Source organism: Mandrillus leucophaeus, unplaced genomic scaffold, assembly GCF_000951045.1.
Source record: "Mandrillus leucophaeus isolate KB7577 unplaced genomic scaffold, Mleu.le_1.0 Scaffold726, whole genome shotgun sequence".
NCBI classification, from domain to species: Eukaryota; Metazoa; Chordata; class Mammalia; order Primates; family Cercopithecidae; genus Mandrillus; species Mandrillus leucophaeus.
The window spans coordinates 1,399,364-1,413,240 of record NW_012107875.1 but is presented as its reverse complement, the minus strand read 5'-3'; the positions used below and the strand labels follow the sequence as shown (position 1 = coordinate 1,413,240).

At 36.3% G+C, this 13,877-nt stretch overlaps 2 protein-coding genes across 2 annotated transcripts in view; one reads left to right on the top strand and one right to left on the bottom strand.

Moving 5' to 3' along the window:
- TMTC3 (transmembrane and tetratricopeptide repeat containing 3) overlaps positions 1–988 on the bottom strand; it is a 57,511-nt gene extending 56,523 nt beyond the window's left edge. The window contains exon 1 of the mRNA XM_011965447.1: positions 798–988. The gene's annotated coding sequence lies outside the window, so the exon portion shown is untranslated. The remainder of the gene's footprint in view (positions 1–797) is intronic.
- Positions 989–1,068: 80 nt separating this feature from the next.
- The window catches only part of CEP290 (centrosomal protein 290kDa), a 96,218-nt gene continuing 83,409 nt past the window's right edge, over positions 1,069–13,877 (top strand). Inside the window, 10 exon segments of the mRNA XM_011965445.1 lie at positions 1,069–1,368; positions 1,947–2,075; positions 2,241–2,318; positions 3,721–3,790; positions 4,094–4,140; positions 6,724–6,867; positions 11,947–12,000; positions 12,603–12,623; positions 12,749–12,901; positions 13,296–13,553. Of these exon segments, the coding sequence (XP_011820835.1) occupies positions 1,974–2,075; positions 2,241–2,318; positions 3,721–3,790; positions 4,094–4,140; positions 6,724–6,867; positions 11,947–12,000; positions 12,603–12,623; positions 12,749–12,901; positions 13,296–13,553 (927 nt within the window). The 5' untranslated portion in view covers positions 1,069–1,368; positions 1,947–1,973.

Below are 13,877 nucleotides of genomic sequence, written 5' to 3'. Positions count from 1 at the left end.
TTTATTTTACCCAAATTGGGAGTTTAAAAAGAAATTCATTACTTATTTTCGAAAGGAAAATTTACCATCAAGTATAGTAAAATTTTTTTTAAAGCAGCGTTAAAAAAAAAAAAAAAAGAAAGAAAGAAAGATGAGAAGCACTGGTACAGATAGTTGGAAATGTCATTTACATTTAAATCTACAGCTTCTTAGGAAAGTTAGTTAGAGGTGTATCGCACTCCAGTATGGCTATGAGTAGATGAGCAGGATGAGCAAAACTTGCACAAGTAAGCGTGGTAAACAGCAGAGAAGGCACTTTCATGGAAGGACACCCTAGGTAACCAAGCAAGTGACAATAGTACAGGTGAGTCCTCGGGTACCTTCTCTCTCCACCCCCGGCAGTGGCCCGGACAAGCACTAACCTCTCCTCTCTAGAGCCTTTCCTTTATACTAGCTCCACAACCATCAAGTCCCACCATCCGCGAAGGGAATGGTGCTACAGGTAAGGCGGGCGGGGTCAGAGGATGCCGAGACCTCTTGTCAATTCTTCGCTCGCCCCCAAACGAGGATCACGGCTGCGCGGCTCTCACTCTACCAAGACAGATTCTGATACTAAACAAGGCTAAAACTTTTTGTTTTTTCCTTCTTACAGAAGGCACTACCCTGGACGCCGCCTGCAAACGCCTGAAGAGAAGGCAGGGTGTTTCCACTTTTTCAGAATGGGGCCAGGCCCTACGGCCCCAATAGCAGAAGCTTCTCCAACCCAGGACTGCTCCCCTCAACTCCTCCCAATACGCTGACCGACAGCTCGACCTCACCTGGAAGCGGTTCCGGCAGGGGATGGCTTAGGAAAACCTCATGAAGAGCGGCCCAGCGAGTGACGCCACTAAAGCCACAGTCATGGTCTACCTCGTTCAGGCCACCAGCTCGTAGGCGCCTCAGCCGCTGCGCCTCCCGCCTCTCGGTCCTTCCCCGCCGCCCCGGTACTGTCGCAGCCTTCCGCGTTGCACGCCGGGAGCGCCTTACCTCCTCTTCTCAGGGACTTCAGTTCCCAGCATGCACAAACCTGAGGCACATCTGCACTCTGGGATTTGGAGTCCTCGTTCCACGCCTTCTCATCACCCTGAACACCGAGTCCTGGGACTCCGGCGGAGAATCTAAACGTAAAGCATCACCCACGGTCGTGAATTGTAGGCTCTCTTTGCATCCGGGATCTTCTTCTGGCCCCGGCGGAGTTAGGGATGGTGTCGCTTAGCAGCCGCTGCCGCTTTGGCTTCCTTGGGGACCATTTGGCTGGACCCAGAGTCAGCGTGGAACCGCGATAGGGATCTGTCCAGCTTGGTGGTTGTGGTAGTGAGGGACCTCCGCTGGTTGCCAGGCTTGGTGTAGGTGGGTGGATCCCTGTAAGCAGGATCAGCGAGTCACTCCACGCTCAGGTTCTTTAGCCTCAGGGCCCGTGTGCCGCAGCGCAGCTACCCCGTCCCTTCCAGCCTCGGGTCCGTAATCCTGCCTTACTTCGGTTCCGGTTTCCGCCGCACAACTTCACTCATTCCAATTGTTAATTTCTGCTTCTTTTTTTTTTTCCCCCAGCCCCAATTCTGCTTCTCCAAATCAAGGATCATTGTCAGCCTTCCACAGACCCTCGCGCTTGCCAGGATTAGGGTGTTCGCGCGCCTTGTGGGTAGGCGGTGTGGAGGAAGGGACCCAGAAATCTTAGTCCTAACTTAGATTAGTGTTAGCAAGGAAGCTGTCACATTTTATTTAGCCAGTACACTCTCTGACAGTTTGTGCCGACTGCTATTTTTGATCAAGGCTATTTTGCCCACTTGTCTGTTTTGTGGCTAAGGCATAGTTCTTTGCTAACATAAGAAAGTTATAATGAAATAATCTGCAAAAAATGGAAGCTATTAGAAAACCAATAATGCTGTGTACCTTGAAAATGCTAATATCCACCTGTTTTGTTACAGAGGTGGAGCACAGTGAAAGAATTCAAGATGCCACCTAATATAAACTGGAAAGAAATAATGAAAGTTGACCCAGATGACCTGCCCCGTCAAGAAGAACTGGCAGATAATTTATTGATTTCCGTATCCAAGGTGCTTACTTGGTCAATAATAATAGATATATACATTAACTTATGATTATTAATAAAATATGAATTTTTTTTCAGAAACAACTATTAATTGTCACAATCTGGAAGAGTTCTTATATTTTGCTTAAAGGTTATAAAATATAAAACAGTTGCTTTTCTGTTTACTTAGGTGGAAGTAAATGAGCTAAAAAGTGAAAAGCAAGAAAATGTGATACACCTTTTCAGAATTACTCAGTCACTAATGAAGGTTTGTATGTAGTAGGTTTTAACGATAGGTTTGGCTATTAGAGGAACTATAAAAATCTGTTCTTATATAAAGTAATCTTTGTGAAAATACTTGGTAATATCTACATCACCCTTCAAAAGTGCAATCTATTTAAATGTAGATTAAGTATTTTAGTGTGTAAAACATTGCTAGTTTCTACTTAAAGTTTCTAAAAGGGTATGTAGGGGAAATAGAATGAGTATGTTGAAAAATAACATAAGGAAATATATCCTGAGGTCCAAATGACAAATGCAGACAATGACTGCTATAGGGATTTGTTAAGAGGGGAAGTGATCTAAGAGGTGTCAGAAGACTTCACAGAGGATGAATACTGAGGAGTAGTTTTAGGTAAGTGGAAGGTAACGCAGTGGTAAGATAGTAAGGGAATTCTAGAGCTGTTGGTTACCATAAATAAATATTGAGGATAGGAAATATGTTTATTCTTTACATTTGAGGAAATGCGGTGCAGCAAGTTTGTAGCAGGCTGTAGAGAAAATAAATCTTGGGTAGGTACTTTGAGATAGGTTCTTGAGGTCATTAAAGGTGTATTTTATGCTGTCAGCAATTGAGAAGGCAATGAAGGTTTTCGAACCACAGTTGATAGGTACAAAAATAGGCCTTAGGAAGGCAAAACTGAGTCTATTATATAGGACAAACTGAAGGAAATTGGAGCTTTGCAAACATCACATTATAGAGGAGTTTAAACCTGAAATTATGCATTAGAATAATAGCAATTGGAACAGAAAAAAAGTAGTGGAAAAACATTACAAAGAGATATGTTGCTTTACTGGATATAAGACTTGAGGACTTGAGGTAAAAGGGAGAATCAAAAATGTTTCATGCTATTAAAAATCTAGAAATTGTAGTCTTAAGTAAGAAAATTGCCTGGCATGGTGGCTCACGTCTATAATCCCAGCACTTTGGGAGGCCAAGGCAGGAGGATTGCCTGAGGCTGGGAGTTGGAGACCAGCCTGGATAATATAGTGAGACCTTGCCTCTACGAAAAAATTTGCTGAGCATGATGGCACACCAAGCATGATGGCATGCCGAGCATGATGGCACGCCGAGCATAATGGCATGCACCTGTAGTCCCAGCTACTCAGGAGACTGAGATGGGAAGATTGCTTGAGCCCAGGAGGCAGAGGTTGCAGTGAGCTGAGATTGTGCCACTGCACTCCAGCCTGGGTGACAAAGTGAGGCCCTATCTCAAAAGCGAAAAAAAAGGAGAGAAAAAATTATTTATTTATTCAACAAATATTTACTGAAAGTCTCCATGTGCCAGCCATTGCTGGCACTAATGAGCATAATAAAACAAAATTTTTATTTTCAGTGCTTACATTCCAGTTTAAAGGCATATTGAAATAACCTTTTTTAAAATGTTTAGATGAAAGCTCAAGAAGTAGAGCTGGCTTTGGAGGAAGTAGAAAAAGCTGGAGAAGAACAAGCAAAATTTGGTAAGCACCTTGGAAAAAGTGTATTATGTTATTAAATAATGAGTTCCTATTTGTTCATTAAGCTGTAGAAAATTAAATTCTATAAACTGTATATATTCAATTTATTTTTAATATATAACATTTATTTAATAATACATATTTCTAGACTCCTGTTTTATGGATCTGCCGTATAATACTTTTTGTTACCTTATAATCATGATGGACTCTTTTAAAAGAATTAATTTTGTTATTAAAATTTATGTAAAAGTTTGTTCTGTGGTAACTAATCAATTAAAACATTTGTCTTTTTTTTTTTTTAAATAGAAAATCAATTAAAAACTAAAGTAATGAAACTGGAAAATGAACTGGAGGTATGTCTTTTTGTATTCCCTAGGATGTAATTGTCATTAATTTTATTTTGAATTGTTTTCAAATTTTAAAATTATTATTGGCTGGAAAAATGATAAGGATGATTGTAATCATGGTTATTTGTTTATTCAGTATATGTTCTACATGCCTATTATGTGCTATATATATATTGTACTAAGGATTGAGCATACGGTTGTGAACAAAATAAAAAGCAGTTAACTGCTGAATGGAGCTTACAGTCTTGGGAAATATACAGAAAGATTACTAGTAACTGAGGTGGAGGGTGGGTGGGCATTTGAGGAATAATGACCAAAGGGTGTTATAGAAGTAATTTTTGACAAAGCTGAGGGCTAAAATATGAATATATTGTTGAGGAACAAAATACATAGAGACTTCTGAGAAGGTAGGAATGTAATGCAAATGGATCAGCCTTTGAAAGGAGGAATACCCTTTTCCTTTGTGTTAGGAGAGGAGGAAGAATGGATGGGGGAGGAAGAGTGAATGTGTATAGACGCTTTTATGTTTGTAGGCATAATGCCTGGAAGTTGAGAGGTTGGTGATGACATCATCTGTTTAAAAGAGTGGGAAATAGTGTGGTCACATTTTAATTAAATTAGATAAAATTTGAAATCCATTGGAGAAAGGACTGGAGAGTTGGGGATCTGGAGTCAAACAGATTTGAGTTCTAGTCCTGATTCTTTTACTTGTTAACTCTCTGAACTTGGATTACCTATTGTTTTTTGATTATATATCCAGCTCCTGGGAAGATGCCAAGCACTTTGAATAAATACTTACTAAATGAATTATGGAGTTGGATCAATTCTGTGTTAGTCTTTAGCTAGGCAGCTGCTATAGAATAGGAGGGTAGGACAGTTGAAGATATTGGTAGAAAAGTGGTTGAAGTGACGATTGTGAAGTCTTAACTGAATGGATAAGAAAGTCAAGACTGGGGTTGGGTGGGCAGAAGGGTAGGGATAGGGAGGGAGAAGTCAAGGGATTAGAGTGTCCTGTGAGGTCAAAGGACAGGCATAGTGGGAATAATTGAAAGAATGTTCTGGTTGGACAAGGATCTGATGTGGGTGTGGGAGTGAGAGACTATAGTGAATTCAAGAAACAAGAAAAAAAATAGATTAGAACAAAAGTTATGTGGAGATTGCTTAGGTGTACATTTGATAGATGTCTGCGGGCCACATGCTTAAATTCCCAATGCATTTTGCGGAGTTATTGGGAAGTTGGTGGCTTGCTTCTACCATGAGTAAGTAGAGAGCAGGACATCTCGTGAGAAAGCAGCTGAAGTTTTCATAGGATGATGGAGGAATGATAGGAATGATCACCTGAAGTTGCAGGGTTGGGTAAACCTAGAAGTACCAACACCTTCTCCTGACCCTAATGTATATGGGATCTGAAAGAATGAGCATCTTCCAATTGAAAGAGTTCCAAGGGCATTAGTATCTTGAAGGATCCAAATTGCAGCTAAGCCAAGATGGAAAGGAGGATTCAGTAAAGCATCTGAGGTTGTGAAATATTAATGTATCTTGGAAGAGAATTTTAGAGAGCACAATGGAGTACTTTTTGAAGGAGAGAAAGAGTAAGAACAGTTTGGTTAATGCAGAGGAGTAACAGAACTATATGGTGAAGAAATGAATGTGAGACATGTTACATGACCAAATGATGTGATGTTGTGGGCCATGACCTAAATTAACAAGACTATGAGGTAAAATTGATTTAATTGGCTACAAATCTTAAAGGTAACTAAAACCTGAGCTGTTTAATATGGTAGCACTAGCACTAACCACTTGTAGCTATTTATATTTACATTGGCTAAAATTAAAATGAAAAACGTAGCCCTTCAGTTGCACTAGCCACACTTCAAATGCCCAAACATAGCTATATGTAGTGAGTGGCTACTGAACTGGACAGCACAGAGAGCATGTCCATTATGCTAGAAAGTCCTATGGGACAGTGCTGGTCTAAATAGTGCATGGTATGAGAGAAAGGGCAGGTAAAGGCACTCAGCTTCACTGACGGGGGTGGAGATTCTGTTGGTTTGTACTCCAATTGCACTAGCCACACTTCAAATGCCCAAATGTGGCTACATGTAGTGAGTGGCTACTGAACTGGACAGCACAGAGAGTGTGTCCATTATGCTAGAAAGTCCTATGGGACAGCACTCGTCTAAATAGTGCATGGTATGAGAGAAAGGGCAGGTTAAGGCACTCAACTTCACTAACTGGGGCGGAGGTTCTGATGGTTTGTACTCAGATTCCAGATCCCTGAGGCTCAGGAACCTTTGCAGTTTAGTCTGGTTACTTGTGGCCCAGTGGTTACAACAGAATGATTAACAGTCAGTTCTTTGCAGCTCTGGGTGGCTCAGGAAAAATTTAAGGAGTTATTAGCTGTGACCTAAAGTTTAAGTAAGTTAAATTTAAAAAAAAAAGTTCTTAAGCTAATAAGCTAATATGTTTTTAAATATCTGTGCTGAAGCATAAGGAATATTTAAAGTCAATATAATGATTTGCTTCTTGACTCATTTGAACCTCAAAATATAATGGGATTAATTTATACTTTGGGTTTATTACTTTAAGATGGCTCAGCAGTCTGCAGGTGGACGAGATACTCGGTTTTTACGTGATGAAATTCGCCAACTTGCAAAGCAATTAGAACAAAAAGATAGAGAATTGGAGGACATAGAAAAGGAGTTGGAGAAAGAGAAGAAAGTCAATGAGCAAGTAAAGCACCTTTTTTTTCCATGAATCTTCACTGTTCAAGTTACCTGGCTATTTGTTATTGGTAACAATATCAATTTTTATATTGTATGTTATATTTGAAAAATGATGTTCACTTATCTCTAAGGTTTTATACCACTGTTCATTTTGTCATCACTAATTTTAAAATATAATGTAACAGATACTTCTAGTGAGTATGATTTGAAGATTAATTATTTATATTCGGAGGTACATTTTTCTCAGTACATCAAACTTGTTACCTAAAATTAATGCTTTTTTCTGGAAGATTGATATCAAGAAACTAACAGATTTTCATAAAGAAGTGATCTTTCTAGTGCCATAGCTTATTTTGGGTAAAAGTTATATTTGTTTGTTTCAGTGTATTTATATGATTAGTAGATTTGTAAATGAATCTTTTGATGATATATTCAATAATGGTTAATTAAATATCTTGTTTTTGGTTGTACCTTATTTTATGTGTGATATATATATATATAATATATAGTTTTTGAAAAGTTGTGTTCATGTCAGTAGTTTATAAATGACATCTTTAATAACATTTTTAATGCATAGTTTTTATTACTTCATGTTATTCCTTGTTATAAACTAGTAATTCTTGCAGTGTTCACTTGAATTTAGTTTTAGGAAAAAAGATTTTTTGCAGATCAACTTGTATTTCCTGGAAGAAAATTTCCTATTTTTACCTTAACTTGTTGTTTAATGTTTTATTTACTTAACATTTATTTGTTTTTTATTTCACCTGAGCTGTTAGTAAACTTAGTAAAATTTGGTGCCTACATGTGGTAGCTGTCCTGTCCCTTATACTCAGAAACATTTTCCACCTTTGTGTCCTTTAAGTCATTGTTGTGTTATATTCCATTTATTTTATTTTGTCCATTGTTCTCTCAGAAGTTGAGGGTCATACATTTTAAGAAAACAATGATATGCTATTTAAGATAATGTATCATAAATTGATTTGTAAGGAAAAGTATCCCCATTCACGTATCTATTTTACTCTAAAATTTTAAAGAATCATATATAAATTAGCTATGGAAACAATGTGGTAGAGACAGTATGGATTGATGCCACTTAAATGTTAGGAACAAACTCTTAGAGCATTATCTGTTTAATTAACTCTGCAAAACACAGCAGACCTGTGGATTTTTTAATAGTCATAAAGGATCTAACTTATAATATTCACTGGTAGAATTGCTTAGGGGGATGTCTGTGGTTTTCTGGACTTTTGTTCCTCTATATAGACCTGTATCAGTTGACTTACCATCATTCATACCACATACCCTTAGCTAATCAGAACTACTTTGTCCATTTTTATCTTAGAGTATTATCTTTATTCATAGTCACACACAGAGAAAACTTCAATATGTGACCTGTGTTCCTTTTTGGCTGCTCAATTCCTTTAGATGAAATATGGGTATGGGTTGCTTTGGCAATTACTTCTTTGCCCTTAACCAGTCATTCAGTTTTGTTGGGTCTTTACAGCATACCAGAGACTGTGCTAGTTACTAGTGATATAGTGGGCAACTTTGTTCTGGTTCTCAAGAATATTCACAGTCAATAATAAGCATAACATAGTGATGATATGATAGGGAGATAGATAAGGTTATGTTCTGGCATACTCTGAAGAGGGATACCATAATCAGCCTTAAGGCACAGGATGTGATCTGTAAACTGAGACTTGAAATAGAGTTAGACTGGTAAGAGGAATGAGGATGTACATGGTGGTTAAGGAAAGAACATTTCTGGGTAGAAGATACAGCATTTGCTAAGACCTAGAGGTAAGAGATGTTATGGAGTATTTAGGAAACTACAGTTATTCTTTTTGACTGAAATATAAGTGAAAATAGCTTTCATAGAGTTCTTACTATGTGCCAGGCACTTCATAAGCATTAATTCATTATTGCTTATTTGATACTTACCATGTGAGATAGTTGTCATTTCTACCATGATATAGATGAAGAAATGGAGACAGAGAAAGGGTAATTGCCAATGGTTGCACAGCTTATAAATGGTAAAGGTAGGATTTGAAAACAGTCTTAACTCAAGAGTCTGTGCTATCTTGCCTACCAAGTTTTAATTCTTATGATCCTCTGGAGAGATAAGCAAGGGCCAGTTCCTGATGAATTTGATTCTTTTCCTGAAAGAAGCCAATGAAGAGTTTTGAGCACAGGACATCATGATCAGATCTATATTACTGTACTTTGTAGAGAGTGGATAGAAAAGGGCCAAGGCTAGTAAGGAGACATTTGTGTTAATTCAGGGAAGCGCTAATGATGGCATTTGCCTGAGAAAGACAAGTGTGAGAGAAGTAGATGTAACTGGATGTGGTGAATGTAATTGGTTGTTGGAGGAGAGGGAGGATGGAAAGTCTGCCTAATTTTGTGGGCTGGGCCACTAACTAGGTAGATAGTGCCATTCATTAAGGAGGAACACAAGAGGAATTTGGAAAGCTTGAGATTATTTCAGTTTTGTAGATGTTGAGTTTGAGGTTCTTCTGGGCATATTCAAAAAGGGTTATTTGTGGATATGGAATTCACAAGAGACCCTGAGCAGATGATGAGGATTTATGAATCATGTGATTCATAAATCAAGTGATTATAAGGCACATCTCTGAGAAATGTCTAATAAAGCAATGAAACAGGAAGAGTGCTTCAAGGAAAAGCTCAGGAAAGGAGACACAGAGTGTGACGTTTGAGAAGACAAGGGAAAAAGCATCTAGAGCATTAAATGCTTTAGCGTTAAGTTCTTGACTTCTTGTAAAAATTTCCCAATTCAGAACACAGTGGGATTATTAACTTTCAGTGAATAATAATAATGATAGGCAAACCTCTAAAATTTGTATTGTACTTTGTGTTTTATTGTAAACTTTCTTTAAATTTTTTATTTTGAAAAATGTCATAGCTTCATAAAGATTGTAAGAAACACACTGTTGGTGGTAATATAAATTAGTTCAACCATTGTGGAAGACTGTGGCAATTCCTCAAAGATCTAGAAACAGAAATATCATTTGACCCAGCAATCCCATTACTGGGTATATACCCAAAAGAATATAAATCATTTTCTTATAAAGATACATGCACACATATGTTCACTGAAGCACTATTCACAATAAGAAAGGCGTGGAATCAATCCAAATGCATATCAATGATAGACTGGATAGTGAAAATGTGGAACATATACATCATAGAATACTATGCAGCCATCAAAAAGGAAGAGATCATGTCCTTTGCAGGGACATAGATGGAGGTGGAAGGCATTATCCTCAGCAAACTAACACAGGAACAGAAAACCAAACATTGCATGTTTTCACTTATAAGTAGAAGCTGAACAATGAGAACACATGGACACATGGTGAGGAACAACACACACTGAGACCTGTCAAGGGGTCAGAAGGAGGGAGAACATGAGGAAGAATAGCTAATGGATGTTGGGCTTAATACCTAGGTGATGGGTTGATGTGTGCAGCAAACCACCATCGTACACATTTACCTATGTAACAAACCTGCACATCTTACACATGTACCCCAGAACTTAAAATAAAAGTTGATGAGAAAAAAAAAAAGAAAAACAATAGCCACCCACATACCCTTCATATGGATTCACCAGTTGTTAATGTTGTGCCAACTTTGCTTTATCTTTTTGTCAGTATTTTCACACACACATATTTCTCTGTTGTTTGTTCAATCACATTGTTTGCTGAGTCGCTTAAGAGCTAATTGCAGATATGATACTTTGCACTTAAATATTTCAACTTGTCTATTTGAAAAAGAAAGATGTTCTCCTACAATGAACACAATATAATTGTCATGCTCAGGAAATTTAATATTGATTCAACACCATTATCTAGTCCATAATGAGATTTCTTCTAATGGCCCAATAATATCCTTCAGTCTCCCTACCTCCAATATCCAAAGTTCTATCAAGGATAACATACTACATTTGGTTCTTTATTATAGACTTTTAAATATTGTTGTATACCATTGTGATTCTATCATTTCCTTGAATAAAGAGGAGAACCAGAAAAATGAAAGGTCATAAGAGGAATGAGGTTTGGAGAATAGGAGAAAAAAGGCATCATAATGTTTATAATAATGTTTGCCTGTTTGGAGAAACAAGAATCACAAATGAAATCAGTTATATGTAGATAAGAAAATCCTTTATAACTTTTTGCTATTCTATTCACTGATCATTTTGCTGAGAACTCTGTATGCATTTTGTTTAACTCTTATGTCAACTTATATTAGAAAACTCAGTTATAGAGATGTTAAGTAACTCATTCATGCTTTACTAGAAATTGGTTGATGAGGGACATAAACCTAGGCCAGTGTGATTTTAGATTGCTTCTTTTAACCATTGTGTTGTATTGCCTTTTATTTCTAAGTAATTTATGTTCACTGAGAGCAAATAATAGTCTAGTTATGACATAGAAAAGTGAAATATAAAGATGTTGGGCAGAAAATTATTAGGGGTTTTTTGGGGGGAGCAGATTAAGTTGTTTCTGTATTCTTTGGTTAAAGTTTGTGTGTGTGTGCTTTTTAATTCTTTAAAATGAAACTGTTTAATCCTTCTTAAATCCTTAAGTTTTGAAAATTTTGACCATTTATTTATGTGTTAGGTTGATATTAAATCCTTAATAGCTTTAACATTTTCTACTTTATTAGAGAGGATTTAAAATTTAAGTAGATAAGCTGAATACTTGGCTTTATATTAAATTACTGCTGATGGTCAGGCACAGTGGCTCACGTCTGAAATCCTAGCACTTTGGGAGGCTGAGGCGGGTGGAAAACTTGAGGCCAGGAGTTCAAGACCAACCTGGCCAACACAGTGAAACCCCATCTCTACTAAAAATAAAAAAAATTAACCAGTTGTGGTGGTGCATGCCTGTAATTCCAGCTACTTGGGAGGCTGGGGTGGGAGAATTGCTTGAACCTGGAGGCAGAGGTTGCAGTGAGCCGAGATCTCACTATTGCACTCTAGCCTAGGCAACAAAAAGAGACTTTGTCTCAAAAAAAAAAAAAAGAAAATTCTGAATTTTATCTTATTATTATTTTTTTACTATTTTAGTTGGCTCTTCGAAATGAGGAGGCAGAAAATGAAAACAGCAAATTAAGAAGAGAGGTTGGTAAAAAATTTTAGTAGTTGTGGTGGTTCAACAAAAGTACTTGTTAAAAAAGTTTACATAAATTTATATGGTAACCAGGACTGGTGTCTTCTAAGTAACTGATGTTTTCAAACTGATTTTATGTTATGACTTTGTCTCGGGGAAATAGAAAACAAAGCAAAATGTGAGGCCACTACGTATTACCTTCATCTCAGGTCTATGCGGGTAAATCTTTTTTTTGTTTGTTTTGTTCTATAAGCTATTCTTTGCTCGTTTTCAAATTGAATAGATGACTGAATTTCTATTCTTATTTCTCTTACCCCAGATGCTTTAAAAATGTTTTTTATTTGTGAAATCTTATAAATTCTGATTATCATTTGGTTCTACTGAGCCAAATAATGTTTGTACATTGTTTATTCTGATAGAAATTAAGTTTCTAACATAATTGAAATATTCTTTGTTTTGGTAGATAATTAGTATTCTTACTTTCTTTGGTCATTCAAAATAATATACATCGTTTTCCTAAATTTTTTTTGTTTTCTTTAGTTTCTGATTATTATTTTTAATTATGTATTGCCTTTCTCATTTCTAATTACCGTTTTCCTGTCCTTTTCTGTAGAACAAACGTCTAAAGAAAAAGGTGAGGCTTTAAAGGTGGTGAAATCTTGGGAATTTAAAGATATGTTCTGAAAGCACTATTTAGAGGGTATAATTTTGTTATTCTGAATAGTTTTGTAATGGAATGTTGTGTTTGGTTACCTTCAGAATGAACAACTTTGTCAGGATATTATTGACTACCAGAAACAAATAGATTCACAAAAAGAAACACTTTTATCAAGAAGAGGGGAAGACAGTGACTACCGATCACAGTTGTCTAAAAAAAACTATGAGCTTGTCCAATATCTTGATGAAATTCAGGTAAAATGGCTAGAAGTCAGTTCAGAGCAATGATTCCTAAAAATTTTAATTTCATTATAATGTAAGTATAATATTTAGCCCTACATGTAAATTCTTTGGTATAAATCTGTCACTATGAACTTGTAAAACATGAAATAAATTACATCTTTGAAGTTGCAACTTTTTAGCCATTCTTTTTATATTTGCCTATCTTGGTCATTAAGAACAATTGAGGTCCTTATGTACAATTTTCTTGATATTCAATTTGATTTAATTGGTCAGTGCCAATTAGTAAAGTTCTATAAAGAATTCTCTTTTTTTCTAGCAGACACTTATGGCTGCATTTAATTTTAATTTGGTTTAATTTTCAGTTTTTTTAAAATTATTTTTTAATTATAGTGTCTAACTTTTTTAGACTTTAACAGAAGCTAATGAGAAAATTGAAGTTCAGAATCAGGAAATGAGAAAAAATTTAGAAGAGTCTGTACAGGAAATGGAGAAGATGACCGATGAATATAATAGAATGAAAGCTATTGTACATCAGACAGATAATGTAATAGATCAGTTAAAGAAAGAAAACGATCATTATCGACTTCAAGTAAGAATTACTTTTAGAATAACTTATTTATTCAGACTTCATGTTATCTCATTACTGTTTATTTGACACTAGAAAGTACTTTTTCTAGGATGTGAATTTTTGTCTGTCTTTTTAATACTGTAATATGTTGCCATGTTGATATATTTGTCCGTATGTGTTTCTCCAGTCCCCTCACAAACACTAATTCTTGCAATTTAGGATATATAAATGATGCTTGAATGAATGTGTAGATAGCAGTCATGTACAGCTCATAATTATGGGGTTTTCTATAAAAGACTCTTGAAAATCCTGTGGATCATAACATTTAATTTTATCTTAAAATAAATACATTATATATATATTAGAAACCAATACATTGTTCACTATGTGGATTAAAGTTGTTTAAAAGGTAGAATAATG